The sequence below is a fragment of the Arachis stenosperma genome, chromosome 6 (genome assembly GCF_014773155.1).
Source record: "Arachis stenosperma cultivar V10309 chromosome 6, arast.V10309.gnm1.PFL2, whole genome shotgun sequence".
Taxonomy (NCBI): domain Eukaryota; kingdom Viridiplantae; phylum Streptophyta; class Magnoliopsida; order Fabales; family Fabaceae; genus Arachis; species Arachis stenosperma.
The window spans coordinates 61,395,596-61,411,095 of NC_080382.1; the positions used below are offsets into that span (position 1 = coordinate 61,395,596).

At 38.2% G+C, this 15,500-nt stretch overlaps 1 protein-coding gene and 1 long non-coding RNA gene across 3 annotated transcripts; both read right to left on the minus strand.

Annotated features, from left to right (window-relative positions):
• Positions 1-4,870: 4,870 nt before the first annotated feature.
• On the minus strand, positions 4,871-6,785 carry LOC130936773 (probable serine/threonine protein kinase IREH1). Its single transcript, XM_057866926.1, has 5 exons — positions 6,699-6,785; positions 6,508-6,596; positions 5,860-5,911; positions 5,695-5,751; positions 4,871-5,082 (listed from the first exon to the last, which is right to left on the minus strand). Exons 1-4 carry the CDS (start codon positions 6,765-6,767, stop codon positions 5,698-5,700), a joined length of 264 nt encoding a protein of 87 aa, XP_057722909.1. The 5' UTR covers positions 6,768-6,785; the 3' UTR covers positions 4,871-5,082; positions 5,695-5,697.
• Positions 6,786-7,774: 989 nt separating this feature from the next.
• LOC130932538 (uncharacterized) lies at positions 7,775-8,677 on the minus strand. 2 transcript variants are annotated; one of them, XR_009067479.1, is made up of 4 exons: positions 8,624-8,677; positions 8,496-8,558; positions 8,076-8,350; positions 7,775-7,851 (listed from the first exon to the last, which is right to left on the minus strand). It is a non-coding gene; the product is annotated as an uncharacterized LOC130932538 (long non-coding RNA). The 2 variants fall into 2 exon arrangements; XR_009067478.1 differs by having other exon boundaries at positions 7,812-7,851; positions 8,076-8,356.
• Between the last annotated feature and the right edge of the window lie 6,823 nt (positions 8,678-15,500).

Consider the following 15,500-nt stretch of genomic DNA (forward strand, 5'->3'; position numbering starts at 1 on the left):
TTCTCTCTGGTTGTAAGTGTGACAGGGCACATATTCCCTTTAATGGTGACATGGCACTTTTCCTCTAACTGTTAGCTGATGTGTTGAGATATTTGTGCACAACAAAGAGATAATGCCCAGGTTAGCTACTGGACATGTTGGGTTGGCTGTATAACCGACAAATGAGCTCATTAGCCATAGGACAGTCATGCATCTTGTGCACTTGTATGACTTGGTTGTGTATGCATTTGTTTTGGCTTGCCTTATTGCTTATCTATGACTTGCTGCTATCTGATTTGCTTGTTGTAATTGCATCCTATCTTTGTTTTCTTTACTTGTCTTGTATGTCTTTGCAACTAAGAGATTCCTCATTTGGCGGACAAGTGACGAAGGTAGTTCTACTGGAGTTTTGTAGGGTTGGATGAGAGTGAGAATTGTGGGGAATAAGTTAAAATCGGACTAGAACCTAGGTACCATAGATAGTTCAACTAGTTTTTGGTTTAAAGTATAACTCTAAGATTTTAATTTGAGTGTCAGAGTTCTAGGATTGCCTATGGCTTTCCCGGGACCTTATATATTATTTATGTGAGCACCATTATCATGTTGAGAACCCCCGGTTCTCATTCCATACATATGTTGTCATTTTCAGATGCAGGTCGAGAGGCACCTCACTAGGTGTTTGGAGTTTCCTTTGGAAAGCGAAGATAGGACGTTGTCTCTTGTATTTTGCAATGCACATAGATATGTGTATAGACTTCTCCTTTAGATATGCTTTACTTTTGTTCCTCCTAGAGGTTTCATGGAGATATAGGAGTTTATGTCATGTATTTTGAGTGCTTTTGGGATGTATATGTATATATATGTATGTCATTTTCTCCGGCCAGCCTTGGCTTCGCAGGTTAAGCCTGGAGCTTGATATTCTATATCTCTTGACATTAAGCTCTTATTATATATATGTGCCTTTACTTTTCTTCGTACGCAAGTTTCTGTTACGTGAGCATTGCACTTTTCTTTTTACAATTTTGTTTAAACTTTCTTTCAAGACTCCTCGATTATTAAATTCTTTCAACTATTATTATGTATAAATTTTATTTTAGAGGTTGTAATACCACACCACCTTTGTTTTACAGCTTAAGCGTAAAGCACTGTATGGTAAGGTGTTATTGATGAGTGGATATTTTATACTCTTTTTGGTATCATTTTCATAATGTTTCATAATGTTTTACAGCTGAACAAGGTCACAATAAAGAATAAGTACCCACTGGTGAGGATTGATGATCTCATGGATCAGCTACAAGGAGCTGGAGTTTTCTCCAAGATTGATTTGTGATCCGGTTATCACTAGATAAGAGTGAGGGGTGAGGATATCCCTAAGACCGCTTTCAAGACTCGTTATGGTCATTACGAGTACACTGTAATGTCTTTTGGGTTGACAAACGCTCCTGCAGTGTTTATGGATTATATGAACAGAGTTTTCTGTCCGTTTCTCGATTAATTCGTTGTTGTCTTCATTGATGACATACTGATTTATTCCAAAACTGAAGAAGAGCACGCAGAACACTTGAGGACCGTGTTGCAGATACTAAAGGAAAAGAAACTCTATGCGAAATTGTCCAAATGTGAATTCTGGAAGAGTGAGGTGAAGTTTTTGGGTCACGTGGTTAGTAAACAAGGGATAGCAGTAGACCCATCTAAAGTGGAGGCGGTAATGAATTGGGGGCGACCAACCTCAGTTACTGAGATAAGGAGTTTTCTAGGCTTAGCTGGCTACTACCGATGATTCATCAAGGGCTTTTCGCAAATAGCTTTGCCATTGACAAAGTTAACCCGCAAGGATGCGCCGTTTGTTTGGACTCCTGAATGCAAGGATAGCTTTCAAGCGTTGAAGCATAAGTTGACCACTGTACCTGTGTTGGTGTTACCTGAGCCAAATGAATCGTTTGAGGTGTACTGTGATGCCTCACTAAAGGGTCTAGGGTGCGTGCTGATGCAGCATCGTAATGTGGTGGCGTATGCCTCACGTCAGTTGAGACCTCATGAAGTTAACTACCCTATGCATAATTTGGAGCTTGCTGCGGTGGTGTTTGCATTTAAGGTGTGGAGGCATTACCTCTATGGGGTTAAGTACCAAGTTTTTTTTAATCACAAGAGCTTGAAATACCTCTTTGATCAGAAAGAGCTTAATATGAGATAGAGGAGGTGGATGGAATTACTGAAGGACTACGACTTTGAGTTAAATTACCATCTGGGGAAGGCAAATGTAGTGGCAGATGCATTAAGTCGAAAGTCACTGTATGCTGCTTGGTTGATGATCCGAGAAAAAGAGTTTCTCAAAGGATTCGAGAGTCTGAAGATTGGTGTTCAAGAAGTGTCTGGAACTCTGTGTTTGAGTCAATTACAAATCTCAAGTATTTTATATCCGAACTCTTAAAGGCTCATGAAGATGATGACGCGTTATGGAAGGTGCTACCAGCCATTGAGCACGGGAAACATTGGAGAATGTCAGAGGATAAAGATGGGTTATGGAGATTCAAGGGTAGGATCATTGTGCCGAATGTTGGCACCTTGCGGCAAGATATCTTGAAGGAAGCACATAAAAGCGGATTCTCTATTCACCCAGGAAGCACTAAGATGTACCATGATTTAAAGGCAATGTTCTGGTGGCCAGGTATAAAGAATGATATGGCAGAGTACGTCTCGAAGTGCTTAACTTGTCAAAAGATAAATATTGAACATCAAAGACATTCCAGGATATTGCAACCTTTAGAGGTTCCGCAATGGAAATGGGAAAGCATTGCAATGAATTTTGTGTCGGGATTGCCAAGGACTAGGGACAGCTTTGATGATATTTGGGTGATTGTGGACCGACTGACGAAGTCAGCTCACTTTTTACCCATTCGGATAACTTACACCCATGAGAAGCTAGCACGGTTATACATAAAGAAGATTGTGAGACTTCATGGTGTACCTGCTACTATAATCTCTGATAGAGACCCTCGTTTCACTTCAAGGTTTTGGGGTGCATTTCAGAAAGCTTTCAGAACCCGATTAAGCTTGAGCACAGCTTACCATCCTCAAATAGATGGTCAATCCGAGAAGACTATCCAAACCTTGGAAGATATGTTGAGGGATTGTGTTTTGGATCAACCGGCGAGCTGGGATCGCTATATGCCGCTAGTGGAGTTTGCGTACAATAATAGCTACCATGCGAGCATCGGAATGGCTTCGTATAAGGCTCTATATGGGATGAAATGTCAATCTCTGCTATGCTGGTATAAAGCTGGAGAGAAAAGCTTGTTGGGGCTGGAGATGATAGTTGAGACCACTGAACAAGTCAAGAAAATCTGAGATAGGATGCTTACTGCTCAGAGTCGTCAGAAGAGTTATGCCGATCAGAGGCAGAAGCCCTTGGAATTTGAGAAAGGAGATCATGTTTTCCTTAAGGTTACTCCAACCATGGGAGTAGGGAGGGTGATTAAAGCAAAGAAGTTGAATCCTCGTTACATTGGTCAATTTCAGATCCTGGAAAGGGTTGGACCGGTGGCGTATCAGATGGCTCTACCACCTCATCTTTCGAACCTGCACGATGTGTTTCATGTGTCGCAGCTTCGGAAGTATACTCCTGATGCTAGCCATGTGTTAGAACCTGAATCGGTTCAGTTAAAAGAAGATTTGACGCTTCCGGTGGCTCCAGTCAGAATTGATGATACTAGTATCAAACGGTTGCGTGGAAAATAGGTTTCGTTAGTCAAAGTGGCATGGAGTCGAGGCGGTGTTGAGGAACACACTTGTGAACTTGAGTCGGAGATGCGAGCTGACTACCCGCACTTATTCTCAGGTAATTGAATTTGAATTTTGTGGGAAAAATTCCTAATTAGGTGGGTAGAATGTAAAACCCAGTTAATTAATGGCTTATTAACCCCATAAATGAGAATTTATTCTAGAAAGCCAAAAATGTGATTTTTAGGCTTAATATGTTAGAGGAGATTGAGAAGAGAATTTTGATACCAATTTAATAGAAATTGGACCAATATTGGACCGAACGGGTCAAACCGGGCCAACCAGACCCATATTGGGCCCTTGGCCCAATCTAACTAAACCAAAACCCAAATTTTCAACACTCTCTCTCCTCACAACACACAACACATGCTGAAAATGGGAATGGAGGGGGGAAGAACACTCTCTCAAGTTCTCTCCCTTGGTTGGTCTTCAAATCACTATAACTTTTGATCTAGAGCTCCGATTACCGCACACTACAAGAAAAACACCCATTCAGGTACACTTGAAAAGTGTAGCCAAAAGTGAAAAAAAATGATGCCTTAGGCTACGGCTACGCTTTTTAGGCTACGGCTACGTTTTTTGGAGTGATTCCTATTCGGCCGTTGCCTATTCTCAAAGGCTACGCTTTTTTGCAACAAGGGCTACGCTTTTGGCCTTTGAGAATAGGCTACGCTTTTCAAGTGATGCTATCTAGGACCAAAGGCTGCGCTTTTCAGCTTTTATTTTTCCAGAATAGGCTACGCTTTTCAACACTACTGCATCACTTGTAAAGCGTAGCCATATTTTATATCATAGCTACTTTTTATAAGCGTAGCCTTAGGTCCCTCTTTTTTTTATATACTATAGCTACTGTATATAAGTGTAGCCTTAGGTCTCGTTTTTTTTTGTATACTATTTTTTCTATATATATATATATATATATATATATATATATATATATATATAAAATAATTATTAATACAACATAATAGTTAATATGATTACATATATAATAATTTTGTATTTTTATTTAAATGAGTTGAATATTACAAAATAAAAATAATACATAATTATACTAAATAATTTCTTTATATAATAAAAATTATCTCTAACCAAAATATATTTATAATATTGATCCAAAAGTACAAGAATGAAGTTAACTGTAAAAATTTATACATCTCAAACTAAAGTAAGCATAGCCATATCAAAACCATAATATCACTTAGCCAATAAAAGTATCTTCTAATAAAAATCATTAGTCAACCATACATGTAAAGATTCTAAATAGCACTCTATCTTAGCCAATAAACCACAATAATAGTCAACTTAATCTTCATTGTTATCCTGCATAATTATATAGAAAAGTAGTTAAAAAAATATTCATAATGACATTCGTAATTATAAAAAGACCACCAAAGAAATCACCTTTTTTTAATCTTAATTTTAACTCGATTTATCACCAAAGAAACACAAGGTTCTCAAAAGCTATAGACACTTAAAAGAGTTGGAGCTAACATTTCAAGAATACATAAAAATGAGTAATGACTAACAAATATGATATTACATTTTGCACCTAAATTGTTATAGATATATAAGGTGCCAAAATAGGTCAGAGACTACTTCATAACAAACAAAAATCTGCTGACTTTGGAAATAGACCTCTCAAAATCAAAATGAGCAATTAGATAGATGAGACTAAGATTCTTCAATTCGGAAAATAATGCAATATGTTCACAGAATAATCCTGACTCTTGAATAGACCTTTCTGACAAATAAAGACTTAACTATCGAAACAGAAAAATAAAACTGACAAATCCAAACCATAAACCATTGCATTGAAGTGATGAAATATAATTCATTATATTAGGGAGTAATTATAATTTTAATTGAAACGCATATTGCATTGAAGTGATGAAATTAACAGTACTTAATTATGACTTGAGAAGCATTACATACCTTCTATCTAGCAAGTGTGTCCCAATTTATATCCTTAAAGAAAACATGTTCTTTCACCTGGATAATTAAGCATCTATCAATGTGACGTTTGAAGTGCAAGTAAAATGAAATATGATCATAAAAATGGGGAACAAGCATCTGTATGCTAATAAGAAATTAAATCACCTCTGATGCACCTCTAGCTCCAAGTCTTTGGTTAGGATCTTCAGTCAATAATCTGTAAATAAACACATCTCAGGTACTAATCCAAGAAAATATTCATTTTTCTATCCTAATCGTGACTTCAACTTAGCACAATAACGCAGGACAAAAAACCATAATTTATAACAGATCGGCATCCAGCAAAGGGAGCATAAAGAAAAAGCTTTAGATAGAATAAAACTTAGATTTTGTACAAACTATAATTATATTTTCATTTTTACACAAAGCCACAGTTAAGAGGGGGGGTAAAAAATGAATCATGGGCTTGTTATGTAGTTGACAACAGTCAAATAATTCAGAACACCAAATACAATGGGATTGCTGTTCTCATGGTTTAAGGATAATGCCATGTGAAAGGTGAGACAGTAGTGGTCACTGTCACAAGATTATTAACATAAAGTTCATATTTAGCAGATGGCACCAGGATTGCTAAACAATATACATTCACAAATGCTATCTTCGGCTTAAGCAGTCAAGCTAAAATATCCAAATTAATGGAAGCATGCTCAGTATTGGAAACATAAACAAAGCATTGATATTCTAAAATGCTGACCAGAATAAACAGTTTGCAATTGCCAGATACATATAACATGAAGATAACATGATTATTACCGATCAATAAGATCTTGAGCTTCAGGACTCATTTCTTCAGGAACTGCAGGCCAAGGTATCTTACGATTAAGAATATTATCAAATATAGTCTACAAACACCCCCAAAAAGAAATATCTGTCAGTAAGAGCTAAACCATACATCAAACAAGAACAGAAACGCAAAAATCATGGCAAAAGGTATGCTATTAAACCTGAGGATGCTCTGCATTAAAAGGTGGAAGACCAACAAGCACCGTCTCTCCGGCCTCCGCCACTCTCATTCTCTCTCCGTCTCTCCCTAAACTACAATCACATTTAAGAATCAAAATCGAAACCACCGATAAGGAAGCTTAATCCGTAAGCCAAAACAAAAAGGTAAAGAAAAGAAAAAAAGCGAAGCTAAATTGGGAAAGTTGTATTATAAACTGTAAGCTGTAACTAGAGGCAACCATGGCAAGATTCGTCAACTACCGAGTAGGAAAAATAAAAAAATTGAAGAGAAAAAGGGAATGGGCATAAGAAATTAGGCACCTGAACACCAGGGGTATCAAAGTTTATGACTAGGATCTTGGCACCAACGTCACTCGAAATTCGGAGCTCCACTCGGTCGTTGAGCGAGGCGTCACGCATCAAATTAGCGGAGTAAAAGTGAAGCATAACTATAAAAGTGAAGAATTAGAAACTGCAAAAGTGATCTTAAAACTTGTTTAAGAAAGAATAACAAACTACTATTTAAGATGGAAACAATGAGATAATAGATATGCATGTTCTAATGATGAAACATACTACTTCATTAGCATTTCAGTTTAGAGTTGTATATCAAGTTTTCCATGAACATAAAGACTTGAAATATATAGTTTTTGGGTTAAGCCCACAAAATCTGGTACAAACTTGGTACATATTAATGAAAAGCACCTGTTTGCTTTATTCTCTGAGAGAAAGGAGGCCAAGTTGATACCTTCCTTGTTGTGGCAAGGGATCCAGAGGGCATTGCTGCTACAAAAGATACTATGAACCTAATGAGGGACATCACAGAGTAAATAAGGGATAGTAAATAAGGGATAGTACATAAGTACATAGTAAAAATTGGTGAACCTTGTTCATTAGGATTTTCTCTCTTTTGCTACAATTAAATGGAATAGTGTTCTTAGTTCTTAATCAGTAACATAGGCTTTCTTAGCTGGACTATGTGGAAGACTAGAAACCAGTTCATATTTCAAAATAAAGAAATTAATCCAGCAACAACAATTATCTGAGCAATTAAGCATTGTGAATCAGAAACCTTGCCTTTTGCTCGTTTATGCCTTGAATCAGGTGCACAACCTTGTGTGATAACATGCCAAATCCACTTGAACAGTTTCAATACTGAAAATTGATTAAAAATGTTAAAATAGACTCAGACTTTGTATTTGGTCCTAGCTCAGTATAATAACAACTATAGTAATTCATATATCAAACACGTAGTTTACTAATTGTATGCGAAAGTAATTACAATTAAAAAATAAAATCGCTAGTTTATGCATACAGGTTTTCTAAATTTCATGAAACAAAAGCAGAAAAATTAAATCAATTACTCTATTGTAAGCAACCTGTAAATGATTCGCAAGCAGATCAATGGTGTCTTGCTTAAGAAACTTCTTTGCTGAATTTCTCTTTCTCCTTATCACATTGATCCGATTCCTTGATTGTTTGATCAACGATTTGCTGAAAAACAAAAGGAGATAAACTGCAAAATTGAAAATCGAAATCTACATAATTACAATCAATGAAAGGTATTAAGAAGGAAGAAAAGAAGCAGAGAAATCGACACTTTCCTACAGAATGATTTCCCTAGTTTAGCATGCACGTATGAAATTTCCAGCACCTATTGCTTCCGTTTATGCCAAACACAAAAAGGAATCATAACAAATTGAGAATCAAAAGGCGAAACCCCCAAAATTAGAAAACCTAAAATTAGAACCCAAAACACCCCCAAAAATTCACAGAACCAATTGAAAATTGATACATACCTTCTGTATCTCAATTAGCCATTGCAGTTCATCATCACTATCAAAATCATACACACCTTTGAACTACAAAGTGAGAGCGAGTTAGAGAATGAGCAAGAAAGAGAGGATGCAGAACAGAGAATGCTTACCTGGTGACAGAGGATACGACGATGGTGTTGAGCAGTGACAGTGAAGAGATGAGCAGCGACGCAACGGCTTGGAGGTGGTGCAGCAGCTCAGCGGCGAGCTCCAGCTGACGGCAGCGCCGCGATAGAGCACAAAGGCGGCGATACATCCATCCTTCCTCCTTTCGAGCTCCTCGGCGGGGGCACAGAAGCCCGACGGTGGCAGAACGGCGACTGAAACAAGCCCTAGCAGTGGTGGTGGAGTTTCAGCGGCGACGGAGCACCTCCTTTTTCTCTCCTCCATCGCGTTTCCTCTCATCCTCGAGCTCTCTCTCTCACTGGCGCTCGACGACAACGGCGACGGCGGCGGAGCCCTAGACGGCGTCGTCCTCTCTTTCTTTCCTTTCCTTCTCCCTCTGATTTCTTCTCTCTTTCGTGTTTGTGTATGTTGAGTGAGGATGAGAGTGTGTGCTGCACTGCTGCGTGAGTGAGGGGGATTTTAGTAAGTGTTTATTGAGGATCATATTAGGAGACATTTTAAAAGCGCACCTGAAACAGAATAAATAAGCTACTCTTTAAAAGCGTTTCCTTAGATGAGAAAAGTGTATTCATAGATATTTAGATAAGGCTACGCTTTATAAGTGATTTCTAAAATACTTAAGGCTACACTTTTTAAATGATGCCACAATTGTGTATCCTTTTCTCATATAAAAAGGCAACACAGAGAAAAGCGTAACCTATTCTATGAATAGGCTACGCTTTTCAAATGTAGCTTAAAAAAAGTGTGGCTGAATGGGTATTTTTCTTGTAGTGGCACCATTTGTGGCCACGCATTCACCGCGAAAAGCTCTACAAAACCCATTACTTTATTTTTTAGGTAAGCCACGAAATTATTTCAGTTCTTCATCCCTAAATTTCGAGTTTCATGGAGAAATGTGTTGAGATTTTGGGCTCTTTGATGTTATAGGACCCAACTCTCTTGAAGGAGAAGAGTAATCTTGTTTCCTTGAACCTTGGGTGTGGTAAGATTCTCAACCCTAGTGTAATTTATTGATTTATGATGCTTGGGTATTGAGTTGTGGTGTTTGGGTATGATAATTGTGGCTTAGGTAGTGTGTATATGAATATTGAAGCATGATTTAGATTTTGGAAAGTTTGAAAGAGGGCTTTGGTGTGCAAAAATCTATTCTTGGAGGTACTGAGACCTTGAGAACTTGTGGAAAAGTGGTTTAGAAGTGCTCCGGTTGAGCGTGGAAAATTGGCTAAGATATGGTCTCAGTTTCCTGTATCTAAAATGTAATGTGGTGTGAAAACTTAGGCTAGAGGCATATGATGTGGTCATATATATGATTATAAATAATGATGCCTTGATGGTGTGATGAATGAGAAAAATGCATATTGTGATAATGAGAAAAATGCATATTGTGATATATGCTTGAAGAATGATTGAGGTTGATTTGTGGGTGGAACCATGTTGATGGTGAGTATGATATTGATTATATATAATGATGGTTGATTGGAAATGATATTGTTGGAAATTAGGATGAGGAAGGATGTATGACATGTTAATATGTTTGAATTATTTAGCGATTTGATTATGATGGGTTAAAGTGGTTGGATGGTGGTTTTGGTGAATTGTGGTAAAGTATTAATGTGTGAGTTGAGGAAGCTTGATGTTGATTTTGGTATATTTTGATTGATTTCAAAAAGGGTTGAAATTGGTATGTTTTGGTTGATTTTGAAAAGGGTTGAAAATGGCTTGTTTTGAAAATGGCACTTTGTGGTTTTGTATGAAAATATGGTTTTTGAGCATACTTTGACGGGACATAACATGGACTCTAGATCCCCGTTTTGCGCCAAATTTGTTTAGAAATGAAATTGGATCCGGGATGTTCATGCTGTTTGAAGAACGGGCAAAAAAAGATTTAAAATGAAGAAGTTATGTCCGTTGAAAGATTGGGGGTTTAATTTGTGAAATCTGCAGCTTTTAACTTAGAAAAATTTTTAGCAGAATACCCCCTACGCGTAGGCATGCCTGACACGTACGTGTCATTTTTCATAAACGCACCATCCACGCGTGCGAGTCAATGCACTGCACCAAATGTCCATCCATTTTCTCGAGAGTTGTGCCAAAATTGTGCCAGTTTTGTACGTGGGGCACAAACACACCCACACGTATGCGTGGCGGTACATACGCGTCGATAAACTTTGTGGCCATCTATGTGTGCGCGTGGAGGACACGTTTGCGTGGCCCTATTTTCATCCCAAAGTTGATTTTGAGTTTTAAAAGCCAAATTTTATACTTCTAAGTCTCCGATCTCATCCCTTATGTCTTAAATCATTATGGTATGCCTAACAATGAGAAAGGAGCTAGGGGATGTGGTAACTTGTGAATGAAGCAAGGGGAAAGTTGTGATCAATAATGAACAAAGATGATTATATGAGATACGGAGGATGGCGGTGGAAGTGCCTTATGTGCCAAGAGCCGAAGGGCTGTATTTGTTGACGAATTGGCTGGTTTTGGATTGAACCACGAGCTGGATGGTTGAGTTTATTGCCGAGTTACGGCGGAGCCATTATTGATTATGGCTAATTATAATTGCATATATTCTTATTGAATGAAATGTGAATGTTGCACTTCCACTATCTGAGATACGTGTTTCCCTGGGGGAAAGCAGTGGCTAGCCACCATGTGTTCCAGGTGGAGACTCGATACTTGGTGCACGAAATTGCAATAACACTTTTGCAATCCCACACAACTAACCAGCAAGTGCACTGGGTCGTCCAAGTAATACCTTACGTGAGTAAGGGTCGATCCCACGGAGATTGTCGGCTTGAAGCAAGCTATGGTTATCTTGTAACTTTTAGTCAGGATATCAATAATTATCAGGTTTAATTGTGAAAAATAAAAGAACATGAAATAAGTATTTGTTTTGCAGTAATGGAGAACAGGTTGAGGTTTTGGAGATGCTCTATCTTCTGAATCTCTGCTTTTCTACTGTCTTCTTCTTCATGCACGCAAGGCTCCTTCCATGGCAAGCTGTATGTAGGGTTTCACTGTTGTCAATGGCTACCTCCCATCCTTTCAGTGAAAATGTTCAACGCACTCTGTCACAGCACGGCTAATCATCTGTCGATTCTCAATCAGGTTGGAATAGAATCCAATGATTCTTTTGCGTCTGTCACTAACGCCCAGCCTTCAGGAGTTTGAAGCTCGTCACAGTCATTCAATCCTTGAATCCTACTCAAAATACCACAGACAAGGTTTAGACCTTCCGAATTCTCTTGAATACTGCCATCAATTCTAGCTTATACCACGAAGATTCTGATTAAGGAATCCAAGAGATATCTACTTAATATAAGGTAGAATGAAGGTGGTTGTCAGGCACACGTTCATAGGTGAGAAAGATGATGAGTGTCACGGATCATCACATTCATCAGATTTAGGAGCAAGTGATATCTTAGAATAGAAACAAGCGTGATTGAATGAAAAATAGTAGTAATTGCATTAATCCATCAAGACACAGCAGAGCTCGTCACCCCCAACCATGGGGTTTAGAGACTCATACTGTAGAAGATACAAAAAGGAACGTGTAAAGTGTCATGAGGTAAAGATACAATGTCAAAAGATCCTATTAATAGTGAACTAGTAACCTAGGGTATACAGAAATGAGTAAATGACGTAAAAATCCACTTCCGGGGTCCACTTGGTGTGTGCTTGGGCTGAGCATTGAAGCTTTCATGTGTAGAGACTTTTTCTGGAGTTAAACGCCAGCTTTTATGCCAGTTTGGGCGTTTAACTCCAATTTTTGTGCCAGTTCCGGCGTTAAACGCTGGGAATTCTGAAGCTGATTTGCAATGCCGGTTTGGGCCATCAAATCTCGGGAAAAATATGGACTATTATACATTGCTGGAAAGCCCAGGATGTGTACTTTCCAACGCAATTGAGAGCGCGCCAATTGGGCTTCTGTAGCTCCAGAAAATCCATTTCGAGTGCAGGGAGGTCAAACTCCAACAGCATCTGCAGTCCTTTTCAGTCTCTAAATCAGATTTTTGCTCAGGTCCCTCAATTTCAGCCAGAAAATACCTGAAATCATAGAAAACACACAAAATCATAGTAAAGCCTAGAAAAGTAAATTTTAACTAAAAACTAATAAAAAATGTAATAAACTAACTAAAATATACTCAAAATATACTAAAAACAATGCCAAAAAGCGTATAAATTATCCGCTCATCACAACACCAAACTTAAATTGTTGCTTGTCCCCAAGCAACTGAAAGTCAAAATAGAATAAAAAGAAGAGAATATACTATAGACTCCAAAATATCAAAGAAACTTAGCTCCAATTAGATGAGCGGGACTAGTAGCTTTTTGCTTCTGGATAGTTTTAGCATCTCACTTTATCCTTTGAAGATTAGAATGATTGGCATCCATAGGAACTCAGAACTCAGATAGTGTTATTGATTCTCCTAGTTACGTATGATGATTCTTAAACATAGCTACTTTATGAGTCTTGGCTGTGGCCCAAAGCACTCTGTCTTCCAGTATTACCACCGGATACATTCATGCCACAGACACATGACTGGGTGAACCTTTTCAAATTGTGACTCAGCTTTGCTAGAGTCCCCAATCAGAGGTGTCCAGGATTCTTAAGCACACTCTTTTTGCCTTGGATCACTTAGAAATAATAATAATTTTTTTTATTGCTTTTTCTTGCTTCAAGAATCAATTTGATGATTTTTCAGATCCTCAACAACATTTTTCCTTTTCCATCATTCTTTCAAGAGCCAACAAGTTTAACAATCTTGAATCAACAAATTCAAAAGATATATGCACTGTTCAAGCATTCATTCAGAAAACAAAAATTATTGTCACCACATCAAACTAATTCAACTAGTTTCAGAGATGAATTTGAAATCCTGTATTTCTTGTTCTTTTGTGATTAGAGCATTTTTTATTTAAGAAAGGTGATGGATTGATAGGACATTTATAACTTCAAGACATGAACCTTAAATTTTATTAATCATGAATTAAGAACAAGACTCAGAAATAGATATAAGATAAGACTAATAGTAGTAGAAAACAAAATTTAAATTACTCTAAAATAGACTCCTAATGATAGGGATGATCACAGAGTTAGAACTCAACAACCTTGATCTTGAGAAGTGGATGCTCCCTCAACTTGTGGGGTATTTGACCCTTCAAGGGAGAGCTTTTGGCGCTTCAGCTCCTGTAGCTCACGCCCCTGCTTCTCTTGCTCCTTCAGCAATTTACAGAGCATGCAGTTTTGATTCTGCTGTTCTTCCTTAATTTGTTCCATAGCTTCTTGCAGCTTGGCAACAGATGCTTCTAGACGAGTCCAGTAGTCAATTTCAGGAAGTTCAGGGAGGAACTCCTGCGCCCTCCTTTTGATAGAGTTATCTTGCATTTGTCCTTCCATTGACCTTTTGGTGATTGGGTGCTCAATTGGGATGAATTCATCTACTCCCATCCTCACCCCAGCATCTTTACATAGCAAAGAGATTAAGCTTGGGTAAGCTAGTTTGGCTTCAGTGGAGTTCTTGTTTGCAATTGTGTAAATCTCACAAGCAATTAGATGATGAATCTCCACTTCTTTTCCCAGCATAATGCAATGAATCATCACTGCTCTCTTGATAGTAACCTCAGAACGGTTGCTAGTAGGCAAGATAGAATGCCCTATGAAGTCCAACCAGCCTCTTGCAACTGGTTTGAGATCTCCCCTCTTGAGTTGGTTTGGGACACCTTTTGAATTGGTCATCCATTTAGTTCTAAGGAGGCATATGTCCTCTAGAACTTGATCCAACCCCTTATCTACTCTCACCATTCTCCTATTAGAGGATTCAGGATCATCTTGTAGTTGAGGTAATTTGAAGACCTCTCTTATTTTGTCTAGATGGAAGTAAATAATTCTCCCTCTGACCATTGTTCTGTAGGTATGAAAAGCGGTTCCAATCATTCTCTACTTAACTGTCAGCCACAGATTTGAGTAGAATTCCTGAACCATATTTCTTCCAACCTTTGTCTCAGGGTTGGTTAAAACTTCCCATCCTCTGTTTCGAATTTGCTCTTGGATCTCCGGATATTCATCTTCTTTCAGATCAAATTTAACTTCCGGGATCACTGACCTTAGACCCATTATTTTGTGGTAACAGTCTGCATGTTCTTTGGTTAAGAACCTCTCTTGACTCCAAAGGTCTTTTGGAGCATTCTCTTTCTTGCCTCTTGAATTGGTTTGTTTTCCTTTGGGGGCCATGATCTTGATGAGCCTTAGCTTAGTGATCACAGAAAAACACACCAAACTTAGAGGTTTGCTTGTCCTCAAGCAAAAGAAAGGAAAGAGGAGAGAGAAAAAGAGATCAAATTCGAATGGTGGGGAAGGGGGGTGTGGCCGAACATATATTTATAAGGAAGGGAGAGAGATTTCGAAAATTTTGAAGGAGATTTGAGAAGATATGGAAAGAATTTGAGAGATATTTGAGTTTTTTTTTTTTGAAGAAGATTTGGAAAGGATTTGAAAGAGATTTGAAGAATGATTTTAATTTTGAAAATTTGAAGGTGAATAATGAAAGTTTGAAATGTGTTTATGTAGAAAATTATGGATCAAAACAGGAAAGTTTGAAAAAATTTGATGTGGAAAGCAAAATCTCTGTTCCCCACCTTTCTGGCGTTAAACGCCCAGAATGGTATCCATTCTGGCGTTTAACGCCCAACTGTTGGCCAATTTGGGCGTTAAACACCCAGCCAGGTACCCTGGCTGGCGTTAAACGCCAGAAACCCCTTCATCACTGGGCGTTTTGCTAAACGCCCAGGATGCTGCACACCTGGCGTTAAACGCCAGAATGGTGTATTGGCGTTAAACGCCCAGCGTTTAACGCCCAG